Raw genomic sequence first — 16,404 nt, forward strand, 5'->3', positions numbered from 1 at the left:
CTATCGTCTTTAAAAAAAAACTATTCATATACTTACATTAAAAATGTTCATGTAGAAAACTTAAATTTCCATATCGTTAGTATAATTTAAAGCTTAGATCTCTTCCACACGACTCATCCAGGATAAACATATGGTTTAATATTCTACATGTTTAATTATATCATGTTCAACTCAGTTGGGTTGCCAACCCTCCATGTGGCTTAAGGTTAAGTGCATTTTTTGAAGGCTTCTTGTTTTTGTCTTCTCAGTGGGCTATTTATGCTGCTAATTATAAGGTTTTCAAGCATTTTTCCCCCTTTGGAATTTTAATTTACTTTAAATGCTTGCCCCTTAGAACATTTCCTAGTGTTATTTTATTTTTGACCCTTTCGAATACAAAATCCTTGATAAAGACATCCAAAAAGAGGGGGAATGGGGAACAGGGAGATAGTGGGGGACTTCTGAATTGTCCTCTTAAGTTTTGTCATCTAGATGCTGAGGGTGGTCTCTTTGTTAAAAATTTATCTAGACCTTAAGGACACACAATTAATATTCCCTCTGGAATCGTAGGGCCTCTCTTTGAAAGAGTTGTCCAGTTTTCAGGCCACATTAGGTAATTTCCCGCCCAGGAGCGTGGTTTGGAAAGAATGTCGGTGTTTTCCTTCAGGTATAGGTGCCTGGGGGTCAGGGGGAGAGGGAAAGGCAAGGGGTGGAGTGGGAGGCGGGTGATCGACAGGGATAGAAACGGTGTCTCCTCCTCCCCCTGAATGCGAAATAGCCAATGAGGTGGCTCGGCCGGGCCGGCCCGGCCGCCACTGCCATATAGTATGCAGCAACCGGAGGAGTCACGTTGGGGGAACGGCAGAAAGCAGCTATCCGTTTACACTACTTTGCTCTAGCAGCTATCTTAATGGTGACTGCGTGGCCGGGGGGAAACCTGATCGGCCAGATCCAGCCGAAACCAGGAGGGAGGGAGTGGGCTTTCCGGAGGGGGAGAGGAGGGAGGGAGACGAAGAAGGAGGAGTAAGAGAGGGGGAAAGAAAGAGGAAAAGAGTGCGAGGGAGTGAGGGAGGGAGGAAAATAAACAACAAAAAATGTCCTCTTCCTCCCCCACCGGGCAGATCGCAAGTGCGGCGGACATCAAGCAGGAGAATGGGATGGAAAGCGCCTCAGAAGGGCAGGAGGCGCACCGAGAAGTGGCGGGGGGCGCGGCGGTGGAGCTGAGCCCCCCGGCTCCAGCCCCTTTTCCCCTGGAGCCGGGGGACGCCGCGACCGCTGCCGCCAGGGTGAGCGGAGAGGAAGGGGCAGTGGCGACGGCGGCGGCCGGAGCGGCGGCGGATCAGGTACAACTCCACTCGGAACTTCTGGGCAGGCACCACCACGCTGCAGCCGCCGCGCAGACCCCGCTGGCCTTCTCGCCCGACCACGTCGCCTGCGTGTGCGAGGCACTGCAGCAGGGGGGCAACCTGGACCGCCTGGCCCGGTTCCTGTGGTCCCTGCCCCAGAGCGACCTGCTACGTGGCAACGAGAGCCTGCTGAAGGCGCGGGCGCTCGTGGCCTTCCACCAGGGCATCTACCCCGAGCTCTACAGCATCCTCGAGAGCCACAGCTTCGAGTCGGCCAACCACCCGCTGCTGCAGCAGCTCTGGTACAAGGCGCGCTACACCGAGGCCGAGCGAGCCCGCGGCCGGCCGCTAGGAGCGGTGGACAAGTACCGGCTGCGCAGGAAATTCCCCCTGCCCCGCACCATCTGGGACGGCGAGGAGACGGTGTATTGTTTCAAGGAGAAGTCGCGCAACGCGCTCAAGGAGCTCTACAAGCAGAATCGCTACCCTTCGCCCGCCGAGAAGCGGCACCTGGCCAAGATCACCGGCCTCTCCCTCACCCAGGTCAGCAACTGGTTCAAGAACCGCCGGCAGCGGGATCGGAACCCCTCCGAGACCCAGTCCAAAAGGTGAGCGCCAACTTTCCTCCTCCTCCCCCTTCCTCTCCCCCACCCCCTTCCCAGCTTTCTTTTCCTCCAAGTGCTCGCAAACATGGCGCTTACCTTCCCCACCAGCCTGGTCCGGCTGCCCACCTCTCCCCGCCCCCCACCTCGCTCCCTGCCGGCGGAGGTGGGGGGCGGCGGAGGCGAAGGGCGGGGGAACCTCCCTCCTTACCCTCCCCCTTTCCCCCTAGAAGTTTCTGGTCGCCCGCCTAGGTCTCAGTCCCCGCCCCCACCGCGGCTGGTCACTGCTGCCCGGCTTCCCACCCCCATCCAGCTGGCTTTGAAGTTGCCACCCTCTCCCTGCTTCTGGCGGGGCTAAGGAAGCGAGTGTGGACGCCGGCACCGTAGCTCTCCCTGCTGCCCGAGGCCCGCGGAGGTTGCCGGCGCCGGCCGGGGTCTGCACCTCCGCGGGGTCACACCGGGCCTGGCGCGCGCGCACGCTCCCAGATCCCCAGGGTTCAGCCGCCCCCAGTGCCTACGTTGGAGGTCGCGGTGGTTGCTCTGGAGGGAAGAGAGTGTTTTGGGGCTGGCGGCGAAGAAGGGGTCTCGGAACGTCGAGGTTTCATGTGACAGAGTTAATCATTCACCCTGCCCCTGTGGTTCCCTTCGCGGCCGCGGCAACGTGGGGTGCTGGTGCAGCTCGGCTCTGTCATGTTTTGAAACCTGATTCTGAACTCCTTAGGATCGGATTTCAGCGCAGCCGGGGTAGCAGGGCTGAAGGGCTGCTTCCTCCCTCGGCCCCCGAACGCTGCTTGACTCCCTCCCGGTACGGTAGTTACGGGCGGGTGGCAGGCTAGCTTACGGCGGGCGGCAGCAAAGGAGTTAGGGGCGCTATTAGTGCCCGTCCTTGTGCTCCCACCCCACTGGGTTTGAGCTTTTTGCCTGGCAAGCTGTTTTCCCCCTCTGGTAGAAAATACCGGATTTTCCACCTCTTTTGTGCGTTCTCCCGAGTCAGACACTTGGTGTGTGCGTCTGTGTGTTTTGTTGGACGAAACAAAGTAAGGAGAAGGTCGCCTAAAGACCTGGTGTCTCCAGCCCCGCGGGGATAGGAGAGAAAGAATCCAAAAGCAGCTCGAAGGTTCTACTCAGGGAAGCAATCTGGAAGCCGGGGATCCAGCCCGCCTGGGCCAGGTGAAGGTGATCACCCAGCACATTCCAGAGCCGGTCTCAGCCCGCCCTTGCCGCTTCTGGGCCCCTGTGGGGGTCCGACGGCTTGGGCTCCGGCGTTCCTCGCCCAAGGCTGGGAGGGAGGTTCGGTGCCCTGCTTGGCCCTTGCGGTAACCAAAACAAAACGTGCACCAGGATGTGCGTGCGCCTTCCGCAGATATGCGGAAAGGTCCAGAGAAGGCGCTTTGGTTACGCCGAGCCACCTGCCCCGCGCCCACTAGAGGCCGCGGGTCCCGCGCTCGGGGACCAACGGAATCCGCAGGGCCGGGGCAGAGGGTGGGAAGGGGGCACTGCGAGCAGGCCAGCTGCCCCGCCGCCTCCGCTCGCGGGCCCGGCACGCTCCCTGGGACTCCCCCACGCCCCACTGCCGGCTTCTCTGTCCCCCCCACCCCATAAACTCCACACCCCCCGCCCCCGGCCCAGTTGCCTGGTTTAGGCCCCTCTCCGGATCTACCTCCCACCCGCACCCCCGGTGAGTCACCCTCGCAGACGGCGACGGCGGCTCAGCCTCAGCTCGTAAATCAAAGCGCTTTCTGCGTTCCTGGCCCCGCAGCCCAAAGCCCGGGTAATCCCCTATCCTCGGCATGAAAGCGAACCGACCGCGGGGCACTGCGGGGATGTCGGATCCTCTGCTGGGCCAAGTCCTGTCGCGCTTCCAAAACGCCTCTGTTCTGCTCTCCTTTGCTCTCCCTCCCAGCCTCAGACCAAATGGGAAACCCCCACCACTACCCACCCCCCAACCCCGATTTGGTATTTCTCCCAAGTCAGAGAGCTGAGGAACAGGGCCCTGCCTGGGACCGAGGGACCAAGGACATTGGGGAAGAGGTCTAATAGTTAAAAGGCCTCTGAGTGACCCACACCCTTTCCCTCCCACCTCACCAGGGCACTGGATGGTGTTTGTTAAATAGGCCCCTTTGGCTTCCTTTGGATTCAAAGGCGACTGCACGTAACTGTTATTGGGTTGAAAGTGCCTTTTCCTACAACAAGGACAGCCACTTTGTTGAATGAGAGAGTTGTCAGTCTGGTGGAGTAGAAGTTTGGGAGCAGGTGAGAAAACGATCTCTTGTTAACTAACTGACCAAAAAAGAAAAGCCGAACACTTCCCACCTCCTGCTCCTTTGGCAGTTTCATTTACCTCCAAGATAACACTAATCTGAATTGGTTTGAGGGGAGGGGAAGGAGTTCCTAAACAGGAAAGGCTGACCACCTCATCTAAGGCGTTTTTTTCTATGGTGTCAGTAGCAGCATATTTAGCAGTAAGGAATAGCACTTCTGCACTGTAAAATCAAATATTCTCTTCTGTAATGCTGAATTTACATCTTCCAGATCTCTGGACTTTCCCTGAATTTATTGTTATTTTAAATGATTGGGATCTGAGAGTTTATCTTCCCAGATTCTCTGGCTGGTCAGAATCTGCTGAAAGGCCCCTTAGTTTAAATAGGACTAGCAGACATCCTGCTGTGCTTTCCTTAAATACTGCCTTTAATGGATTTAGAAGCTGGTTTTCCAAACAAGTGGTACTATGTAGAATGTCATCCCCCGACCTTCTGAACATCTTGATTTCCCCCTCCATACAGTGAGTCAGATGGCAACCCCAGCACTGAAGATGAATCCAGCAAGGGACATGAGGATTTATCTCCTCACCCACTCTCCAGTTCATCTGATGGCATCACCAACCTCAGCCTTTCCAGTCATATGGAGCCAGTATATATGCAACAAATTGGAAATGCTAAGATATCATTAAGCTCTTCTGGAGTTCTGTTGAATGGAAGCTTGGTACCTGCAAGTACTTCACCTGTCTTCCTTAATGGAAATTCTTTTATTCAGGGACCCAGTGGAGTTATCCTTAATGGATTAAATGTGGGAAATACACAGGCAGTGGCATTGAACCCACCAAAAATGTCATCAAACATTGTGAGCAATGGTGTATCCATGACTGACATACTGGGGTCTACCTCCCAGGATGTGAAGGAATTCAAAGTCCTCCAGAGTTCTGCTAACTCAGCAGCCACCACGTCCTACAGCCCCAGTGTCCCTGTCTCATTCCCAGGCCTGATACCCAGCAATGAGGTGAAAAGAGAAGGCATTCAAACAGTGGCTTCCCAAGATGGGGGTTCTGTAGTGACTTTTACTACACCAGTGCAAATTAACCAGTATGGCATTGTCCAGATCCCCAATTCCGGCACAAACAGCCAGTTCCTTAATGGGAGCATTGGATTCTCTTCTCTGCAGCTGCCCACTGTGTCCGTGGCAGCTTCACAAGGTAACAATCTCATTTGGTACCTTAATGCACCAGCAAATGTGTTCATCAGTTGCTGTAAGTGACGCATTTGGTGATAGCTATAATTGATGTTTCTGTTCAGGTACCTTATTAGCTGCCGAAGTTATAGAATAGCCTTGATGTGATTCTCCTCTTTCAGAATACCCATGTAATATCCAACTTGCTTTATTCCCTTGCATCATGAGGATGGGCTTTTATTTTACTAACAACTGAATGGAAAAATACAGTTCATAGCAAGTCCTGCCAGTTCTACAATTACAGAAATATGATAAGTCAATCAGTGCTTACAAAATAACTCACTGCTTGGCATTTTAATATTAAAAATTAATAAAATTGATAAGAACACAAAATTAGTCTAGCAGTTGGTAAGAATGCATACACTTTACCTAAGCATTATTTATTTGACCAAAAAATGTTTTAGAAGAACAAGCTAAAAAGACTGGATCAATTATGTTTGAATCCTGTTCCTCCTATAATGAAGACTGACAGACCTAAAAGAAAATCAGAGGAATATGCCATTGGATTTCTATCGCTCAGCATATATACTCACCCCCTAAATGTGTGGGTTTATTTATGAAGATAACAGTAAGCCTTATTTTATAGGTTTGTGGCTTTACTGACAGCAATCTTCCAGAGAAAGCACTTAAATGAAATTCAGGAAAACTGAGGCTGATATATTAGTTCTTCACTGACTTTAAGCAAGCCTGGATCCTCTATGTCATTTTCTCTTTAAAGAAATAGAAATGGTTAGAATTTGGCAGTGGAGTTTGCATAATCCCTTGAATTCAGGAGTGGTAGATATTAATGCATGTTTGCCTTCTTGTAGGCACATCTGAAAATCCAGATTTTTATAAAACCAAAGTAGTAATTGTTGGCTTTAAAGGTCTGCTTCCTATAAGATGGTTTTACGCCCCCCCCCAAAAAAAATCAATTTATGCACAACTGTCTTGTTACCACAACTATGGTCTATGTCAGCTTATTGAAGGAATTAATGGAAAAATTGTTCTAAATTTCATTCTGTACATTTGCATATCTTTAGGCAAAATGGTAGTAAAACAAGACAGTCCTGCAGCATACTATTCAGTTCATCATTGTTCCAAGTTCTGGAAAGAGTTAAGCTAAGTTACTATCCAACATAGGGCAAAAATATGAAAACCACAGGGGAAGCCAAAGTGCTTAGTTTGCTAATAATTTAATGTGGATCTAACACCTTTTCTCTCGTTTGGAAAATTTCCAAACAGGTCACATTTTAAAGGCAACAAATTTGAGCAGAAAGAATGTTATGTATGTTGGGGAAGGAGAAAAGCAGAAATACTTTTAATTGTGTAATCTAGAAGAGCACTGCCATAGAAAATTCTTACGAACTAATAGCTAAGTTTTTAAACGGGACATTTAATAGGAATAAGAATAGCATTTTCAGTTAAAATAACTGAGATCAAATGACAAGGCTGTCAATCCTTAGACCGTCTGGTTGAGTTGAAGGATAAGTTTAACCAGATAAGTTTAATCCAGCAAGCAACATCTCTACATGGTAGTTAGGTACTGCAGTTCTCAATATAGTATTTTGGGGTTTCAGTTTTTTCTCACAGATACTGAGCCATTCTTTAAAATGTCTAGACAAGATAGACTTATCTTTCTACAGCTGGGATTTATGTGGAAAAGTAGAATATCTACATCTTTTACTCACTTCACAGTCTGAGCAACTAAGATGATAATGATGATGATGATGATGATTACCATCTTTTTTTTTTTTTTTTTTTTTTTTTTTTGGCAGCGAGTCATTTTGTCAGCCAGGCTAGAGTACAGTGGCGCGATCTTGGCTCACTGCAACCTCTGCCTCCCGGGTTCAAATGATTATCCTGCCTCAACCTCCCTAGTAGCTGGGACTACAGGCGTGCATCACCATGCCTGGCTAATCTTTGTATGTTTAACAGAGACAGGGTTTGGCCATGTTGGCCAGGCTGGTCTTGAACTCCTGTGATCTGCCCACCTCAGCCTCCCAAAGTGCTGGGATTACAGGCATGAGCCACAGCGCCCGGCCTGATTTTTTTCTTATCATTACAAAGTAATGCTTTGTACCTATATAGTTTTTCAGTTGGATTTTTTATCTTAAAATTATTGTTCAATTTTTACTTCAGTTGTAGTTATGCTCAAAAATCAAATTTTAGATCAAATCCTCTTTTCTTTTATATATGTTATAATTTCTACAAATTCAGAAGTATTTATAATATTCAGTAGCAGTTGGGGAAAATGTTGCATGTAATTATGCTATTTATGGCTCTATAAAAAGATAACTAATCATTTTGTTCATGCATACATTGGCAAACAATTTCATAAACACACACACAACAAACTAAACATCTATTTGAGATGTATTTTGCCACAAATCAGTTGCCTACAAGAATTTTAGAGGCCAGGCACGGTGGCTCACACCTGTAATCCCAGCACTTTGGGAGACTGAGGCTGGTGGATCACCTGAGGTCAGGAGTTCGAGACCAGCTTAACTAAATTGTGAAATCCCGTCTCTACTAAAAATACAAAAATTAGCCGAGCATGGTGGCACATGCTTGTAATCCCAGCTACTCGGGATGTTGAGGCAAGAGAATCGCTTGAACCCTGGAGGTGGTGGTTGCAGTGAGCTGAGATCACGCCACTGCACTCCAGCCTGGGCAATAAGAGCAAAACCATGTATCTAAAAATAAATAAATAAATAAAAAATAAAAATAAGAATTTAAAAGCATACTTAAGTTGAAGTCAGTGCTTTCAAATAAAAGCAGTTTTTTCATATGTGTGGTCTGAAACAGAAATGTATGTTAGGGAATAACTGAAACATACCTAGAAATGTTTTTCTTAACACCAGTATTTCTGTGATTAAACTTTCTAGTTAAATGTTTTAAAAGAGTTCACATACAGTGTTTTCTTTTTACTTGAAGACATTCCTTTGCATTAAAAATACTTGGAAGACATAAACAGCCCTGTGGCACTAATTTATCAATAGAGGTGATAATATAATCACAATATTCTAATACTTCAGGAAGGAAGATGTTTTCAGTGAATTAATTACCTTTAACATTGGGCTGCTCTCTCATAAAAGTACTGAGGCCAGATGTGGTGTCACACGTGTAATTACAACACTTTGGGAGGCTGAGGCAGGAGGATCACTTGAACCCAGGAATTCCAGACCAGCCTGGGCAACATAGTGAGACCTCATCTCTGCAAAAAATTTTTTTAAATTGGCCTGGCATGGTGGCTCATGCCTGTAATCCCAGCACTTTGGGAGGCCAAGGTGGGTGGATCACGAGGTCGAGAGTTTGAGAGCAGCCTGAGCAACATGGTAAAACCCCGTCTCTACTAAAAATACAAAAATTAGCCAGGCTTGATGGTGCATGCCTGTAATCCCAGCTACTCGGGAGGCTGAGTCAGGAGAATTGCTTGAACCCAGGAAGCGGAGGTTGCAGTGAGCCAAGATTGCACCTCTGCACTCCAGCCTGGGTGACAGAACAAGACTCAGTCTCAAAAAAAAAAAAATTGTTTTTTAAATTAGCTGGGCATGGTAGTGCGTGCCTGTAGTCCTAGCTACTTGGGAGGCTGAGGTGGGAGGGATTGCTTGGGCCCAGGAGATGGAGGCTGCAGTGAGCCTCATTCACATAATCCCAGCACTTTGGTAGGCCGAGGCTGGCAGATCACTTGAACTGAGGAGTTTGAGAACAGCCTGGCCAACATGGTGAAACCTGGTCTCTACTACAAATACAAAAATTAGACAAGCGTGGTGACGTGCGTCTGTAATCCCAGCTACTCAGGTTGAGGCACAAAAGTTCCCCCAAATCCACCTTTCCTTCAGTGACCATATTTGAGGTCCTAGATTATCTAATTGCCATCATCTCATGCCTATGTGAGGAATCAGGAAAAAAAGGGTTTTATTTGATGGTAGTAGGGGGTCTAATTCATCTACATTGTCTGAGTGATCTGATTTGAACATCTTAGCTTTCTACTTAACATTTCTTTTTCTACTTCTGGTCTCTATAGACCATTATAGTAAGAGCCTCAAAAGATACAAACCTTTTAGAGAAGCATTAGCTCTGATCCTTTATGTTAATCTGTATTTTAAAAAGCACATTTCATATTACCATTAATTGTTCCCATTACTACAACACTGAAAATTCAGAACTGGCACAACAAAAGGCAAAAAAAGCTTTTGAATGTTTTGTCGACTTGACATTACTTTATGGCTATATTGGTGAAAGTTTGCAACTTGTCTGTACAGGTTTATATGGTTAAGTTTTAAGCCCCAGGTAACTCATTTTATGTGGTATGTTCTACACTGCCATTTATTTATATTTTATGTCAGTTACTGAGCAGTCAGTCCTGAATGAAGGCATTTCATTTTGCATTTGTGTTTTCTAATTCTAACTGGCAGAGCCAGCAATAACTATCAACTAATTGAGAGATGTCAAGTTACTAGTGATGAAACAGAAACTTGAGTGAATCAGAACCTGGAAAAGATTTTTTTTTTTTTTTTTTTTTCACACTTGGCTTCTAACTAGTAGTTCTCAATCCCCCTTGGTCATCAGAATTACTTGGGAAGGTGGGTACTCTAGAAGCCAAATCCCCACCATTACTCAATATACCCGTGTAACAATCATGCACACATGCCCCCTGAATCTAATTTTTTTTTTTTTTTTTTAAAGAAAGAGAAATAGGCCGGGCGCTGTGGCTTGTGCCTGTAATCCCAGCACTTTGGGAGGCCGAGGCGGGTGGATCACAAGGTCAAAGGATGGGGACTATCCTGGCCAACCTGGTGAAACCCTGTCTCTACTAAAAATACAAAAATTAGCTGGATGTGGTGGCACATGCCTGTAGTCACAGCTACTCGGGAGGCTGAGGCAAGAGAGTCGCTTGAACCCAGGAGGCAGAGGTTGCAATGAGCCAAGATCGCTCCACTGCACTCCAGCCTGGCGACAGAGTGAGACTCCGTCTCAAAAAAAAAAAAAAAGAAAAGAAATAATAAGCAACAGAACCTTTAACATGTTCTATCCTCAAGACCATTGGAGGTCATGAGACATAAAAAGTAAAGGTTTGGAAATCACTTGTGTTTTCTAAGAAGCTGATGAAAGATGGGGAAACAGGCACACCTGCGACTCAGGAATGCAAGTAGTTTTTTTGGCTGTGTTGTTGTGGTTAAACATAAAATAAAAGATGTCTCTATACAAAAAAATATATATACGTATTTACTTGGAGAGGTAAAAACAGATGTTCTAAGATGTACTAAGTTATACTTTCAAGGAGTAGAGCCTGGGAATCTGTAGTTTTAAGTGCTCAAGGTAATTCTGAACCAGAATTGGGCTAAATTATTGTATGGAAGTGTTGCTTCTTTATAGATACTGTAGCTGAGAAAAAACCATGTGTGTGTAACTTTTTTTCTTTCTCTGTCACTTCCATCAATGATAATCAGTACTTTATTTTTTCTAGGTAATATCTCAGTAAGTTCAAGCACTTCAGATGGGAGTACATTTACAAGTGAGTCTGCCACAGTTCAGCAAGGAAAGGTTTTCTTGAGCTCTCTTGCTCCCAGTGCAGTGGTATACACGGTTCCTAATACAAGCCAGACTATAGGATCTGTGAAACAGGAAGGCTTGGAGAGGAGCCTGGTATTTTCTCAGTTGATGCCTGTCAATCAGAATGCACAAGTAAATGCAAACCTGTCTTCTGAAAACATCTCGGGGAGTGGCCTCCATCCACTGGCCTCCTCATTAGTTAATGTATCTCCAACTCACAATTTTTCTCTCAGTCCCCCTACACTACTAAATCCCACTGAGCTAAACCATGACATTGCCGATAGCCAACCAATGTCTGCACCGGTGGCAAGCAAATCTGCTGTGACATCTGTCAGCAACACTAACTATGCAACTCTTCAGAACTGCTCCCTTATTACTGGTCAAGACCTATTGTCAGTCCCTATGACTCAGGCTGCCCTTGGGGAAATAGTTCCTACAGCTGAAGATCAGGTAGGTCACCCCTCCCCAGCAGTACATCAGGATTTTGTCCAAGAACAGCGTTTGGTTCTGCAGTCGGTAGCTAACATGAAAGAGAATTTCTTACCAAATTCTGAGAGCAAAGCAACAAGTAGCTTAATGATGCTGGACTCTAAATCCAAGTATGTCTTAGATGGCATGGTTGATACTGTCTGTGAAGACCTGGAAACAGACAAAAAAGAACTTGCCAAGCTCCAGACTGTCCAGCTGGATGAAGATATGCAAGACTTATAAACTCTATTTCCTCCTCACCTCTTTTTGGCATCAGCGGCAAATCTTTTCATGAAGCCCCAAGGACACAAAACATTTTCCCATTTAAAGGAAAACACTCTAGTTTTGCAAGTATATGCATACAAGAGACTTTAGATTGATCTGCATGAAGATCACAGTTAAGTATACAGAAGTAGAACTGCATTATTGCAGCCTTTTTGTTCACTTATAAATGTTCTCTTTTAAATAGATGGAGACAAAGGAACAAGGTGAAATGTGTCAAGTCAAAGTGAATCATTTAGTTGACTCTATAATTCTAAGGTCAAAATGGAACTTGATAGTTTTTTAAATTAAAAAATGTATACACCTAACATAGAAAATTAAAGATAGCTGCAGACCATTAGAAATAATACAATTGTTTTTGTTTACTTTTACTCCATGGGCATTGAAAAGGTTAAGAAACATAAATGGTACATATTTTTAAAGTTAAGTAGCATGCATAGATATATGCACACACACCTCTTTTTCAGCATTTTTTGAGAAAGTCTTGGGTTAAGTCTCAACACATTTCCAAATGTGATTTCTAATAGCTCAGTGTGGCTGAGAAAGTGCGGAACTCCACTAAAAACTCTGAAACTTCAGTATGAATGTAAATATATCAGTTCTGTAAGCAGGATTTGAGTAATTACAGTGAATTTTATTTATACTATATATGTTTCTCTTCAGGCGCTATGAACTGAAAAATATGTTTTCTTACTGTTTAATTTATTTTTATTGTTTGAACAGGAAGTGAACATAGTTGTTTCCAACAAAGTTTTACTTTTTGTAGGATTTTAAAAATAATGATTTTTACCAGGAATCTATTAAGGTCAATATTAATAACACTGAAACAGGAAATCTAACTCCCAATATTGGAATTTTGGTACTTTTTTTCACATCCTTGTTCTTTAATTAGCAACTCTGATTCATTTAAATATGTTTTTTATAGAATTCTATGTGCCTTTTTACCTTGTGGCCTTTTTATTAGTAAGGTACAGAAGTGTCAACAGAAGCACTGATGGTTCTTTTCTACTATCTAACAGGGTTAATTTCACCACAAAATTGCTTTAAATCTGAAGAACTTAAGTTTCACTAAATATTATATACGGTATTTATCACAAATGGATAAACAACTAATTGTTGATGCTTTACAAGGAAAGTTATAAATACCATGTAAAATTGATTATACAGGCTGTGAAAAGCATTTTAAAGGAAAGAAAATATGTAAATTCTATCAAGCAAGACTCTGTACTGTTGAAACGTGGTTCCAAAGGTTTTGGATCAGTGGCTACACTCTGACACATGGCTGTTGTTTCGGATCAGTGGCTACACTCTGACACATGGCTGTTGTTTCGGATCAGTGGCTACACTCTGACACATGGCTGTTGTTTCGGATCAGTGGCTACACTCTGACACATGGCTGTGTTTTGGATCAGTGGCTACACTCTGACACATGGCTGTTGTTTTGGATCAGTGGCTACACTCTGACACATGGCTGTTGTTTTGGATCAGTGGCTACACTCTGACACATGGCTGTTGTTTTGGATCAGTGGCTACACTCTGACACAATGGCTGTTGTTTTGGATCAGTGGCTACACTCTGACACAATGGCTGTTGTTTTGGATCAGTGGCTACACTCTGACACAATGGCTGTTGTTTGCACTATATTATCGTGTCTTCTTTAAAAGTCAATATTTTGGGTTTCTGTAAGAAGCTTGTTTACTAATGTTGTAAGCCGTGGCTATGGTTTTATCAAGACTCTGAACACAAGATGTAACAATGCAAATAAATGTATGTAGTGAGTAAAGTTACTCTCTAGTCTCTGAAAAGCAAAAAAAAAGTGAAAAAATAATTTCTTCAGATATAACTTAAAGTTGTTGAACATAAAGATGTTAGATATTAGCACATCCTGCTTTTTTAGTTTTTAGTTTTTAGTTTATTTTATTTTTTGGGGGAGGACAGAGTCTCGCTCTGTTGCCCAGGCTGGAGTGCAGTGGTGTGATCTCAGCTCACTGCAAGCTCCACCTCCCAGGTTCACGCCATTCTCCTGCCTCAGCCTCCCGAGTAGCTGGGACTACAGGCACCTGCCACCACGCCCGGCTAATTTTTTGTATTTTTAGTAGAGACGGGGTTTCGTGTTAGCTACAATGGTCTCGATCTCCTGACTTCATGATCCACCCGCCTCGGCCTCCCAAAGTGCTGGCATTACAGGCGTGAGCTGCCGAACCTGGCTACATCTTGCTTTTTTTTAAGATCAGAACAAAGGGCCCACTCTAGTTCTCTACATGTCAATCAATCAAGCATGTTGAATAAGGGACATAGAGGATTTAACTTTTGTTATCATAAATGAAACTTGCAGGCATATATGAAGAACCCTATGAAGAATTCCTCTCCCATCATTTTTTATAGAATTGGTGAATGTTCCTAAACTGATGAAGCTAGATGTTTTTTGTTTTGTTTTACAAAGTCAGGTGTTTTAGAGTTCTTTTCCACTCTACTACAACTTACAGAGCTTGTTTTTCCTTTGGGTGTGTGCTGATCCTGTTACTGAGATTAATTACATGGCTCTGTAGTGTAGTTTACATAAAAATGATGTTTTCCACTTGATTGCTGCAGATATCAAGAGTTTGTTATTTTCAAATACCCATCCAATAAGAGAGATGGGAAGGTTTTTAAAGTTATATATGCTACATATATACAACTGGAAATGTTTTATATGTTTTCCAAAAATATAATAAGCCTCTCTTTTATTCCGCGTTCTTCCTCTTTTCTCCCTTATGAAAAAGAAAAGATAGCACAAAACTTAAGACTTACCTAGGAAACCCATTCATATGCCCACCATGATGTAATTATAACCCTACAATTACTTCAGGTAGCTACACAATATACCAGGTAAGAATCAATGCACATTGTAAAGAACTTATTGTTCTTTTCTATTCTTTCAGTAGAATAAGGGCCAGTTGGTATGTAGCCCATGTATATGTGAATGGAGTAAGATAAACCCCACGATCTCCTTGCACAGAATTGCAAATGTCTTTTGCCACCAAGGGCCAGACCCAGAACCCTTGGAGTTCATGTGGCAGAATTTCACTCTTACATAAACCAATGCTTGAAGATGCTGCAAATGACCCTCTAATGATCCCTGAAGATCAAAATAGGGGTAAATGACTCCCTGCAAAACCCAACCCATGCTGCTGGCTGTGGGATTTTTGGTGTAAGCCTATCTATGCACTCTATCAGCCAGAGTTTGGCATTTAGCTCTTAGTTAAATCTAGTAAAGGACAGTCTATTGTTTAAAGAGAAGGTGCATTTGTTCCTCAATCAATCAAGAGCACCTGTGTTGTACTGCTTTATATCTCATGTATATTTATAGTAATGAAAAGACTTTTTAAATTGTACACGTTTCAGTGCCTTTCTTGTGTTACGAAAGGCAGGTAGATACTATAGCCATAGGTAAAAATCCATAGTTAAATTGCACACTGACCTTAAATCTCTCTGTGTATGCCCTTGTATCTTGCATGTTAAAAGTTGGATTATTGGGCATGTGTGGCAGCCTGCCCTGCTACATGCTAGACAAGCGTGCATTAGTTCATAGCCACAGGTTCTTCATTCTTTAAAATGTTTTGACAGATCATCTCATAATAAAAATAATTCAGGAAAACTATGGGGAGAATAATTACATTTCACAAAAGATATTTTAAACTCTTTGTAAAACTTAGATAATAGAGCCTAGCAGTTACTTTATATCTAATTGATACATTTCATGTTAATTTATCATCATACATTTTATTAATCAAAATTATATAGCATGTGACTTTTGGCTTTCAGGGTTCTCAAAAATATTCTTTTGTTGCATGTACTGTATGTTTAGAGGCAACCAATTATATACTCAATATGGTTTTACTGTGCCTTACACAAAGAGAAACTCTATACAGAATGTATATCATGGGGTGGGGTAACAGAGTCTTTACTGCACTGTTAGGTGATGGCACACAGAGCATGTCCCAGAACATTTCTGTGCTTAATTACCCAACCAAAGAGATCTAAAGTATGTATGTTGTACTGTAATGGGGGTTTATGCCTGGACAATTAAGTGTTTATTTGTTTTCTGAAATGATGTGAACTTATTTTTCTAAACACTATGCTGAATAAACTTTATATTTATACATATCTTGCATTGAAAATTATTTGGGGAATATTGTGGTGTTTTTTGTTTTTTGTTTTTTGTTTTGAGAGGGAGTTTCACTCTTGTTGCCCAGGCTGGACTGCAATGGCAACCGCAACCTCCGCCTCCCAGGTTCAAGCGATTCTCCTGACTCAGTTTCCCTAGTAGCTGGGATTATAGGCATGTGCCACCACACCCAGCTAATTTTTTGTAGTTTTAGTAGAGATGGGGTTTCTCCATGTTGGTCAGGCTGGTCTCGAACTCCCGACCTCAGGTGATCTGCCTGCCTCAGCCTCCCAAAGTGCTGGGATTACAGGTGTGAGCCACCGCGCCCAGCAATACTGTGTTTTTTAAAATATGAATGACTCATCTTACTAGAAAAGAAACAAGAGATAATGTTGGTTTTATTTATCCCTGGAAAAGGGAAGAAGAGGAAGGGAAAAAATAAACATTCCAAAATCTGACAAATGGTTATAAGGCCAATTGGAGTGATTTTGGAAAAATAACCTTCATTGGTCTTTGTGCATAATTATGCAATTAACTG

The 16,404-nt window shown here is 43.9% G+C and overlaps 1 protein-coding gene across 2 annotated transcripts; it reads left to right on the forward strand.

The window, feature by feature from the left end:
- Positions 1-810: 810 nt before the first annotated feature.
- LOC105473659 (SIX homeobox 4) lies at positions 811-15,861 on the forward strand. 2 transcript variants are annotated; one of them, XM_011727573.2, is made up of 4 exons: positions 811-892; positions 1,101-1,933; positions 4,711-5,396; positions 10,884-15,861. In XM_011727573.2, exons 1-4 carry the CDS (start codon positions 890-892, stop codon positions 11,678-11,680), a joined length of 2,319 nt encoding a protein of 772 aa, XP_011725875.2. In that variant the 5' UTR covers positions 811-889; the 3' UTR covers positions 11,681-15,861. The 2 variants fall into 2 exon arrangements, with proteins under 2 accessions (XP_011725875.2, XP_011725874.2); XM_011727572.2 differs by lacking the exon at positions 811-892 and having other exon boundaries at positions 973-1,933.
- Positions 15,862-16,404: the final 543 nt, after the last annotated feature.

Source organism: Macaca nemestrina, chromosome 7, assembly GCF_043159975.1.
Source record: "Macaca nemestrina isolate mMacNem1 chromosome 7, mMacNem.hap1, whole genome shotgun sequence".
Classification (NCBI taxonomy): domain Eukaryota; kingdom Metazoa; phylum Chordata; class Mammalia; order Primates; family Cercopithecidae; genus Macaca; species Macaca nemestrina.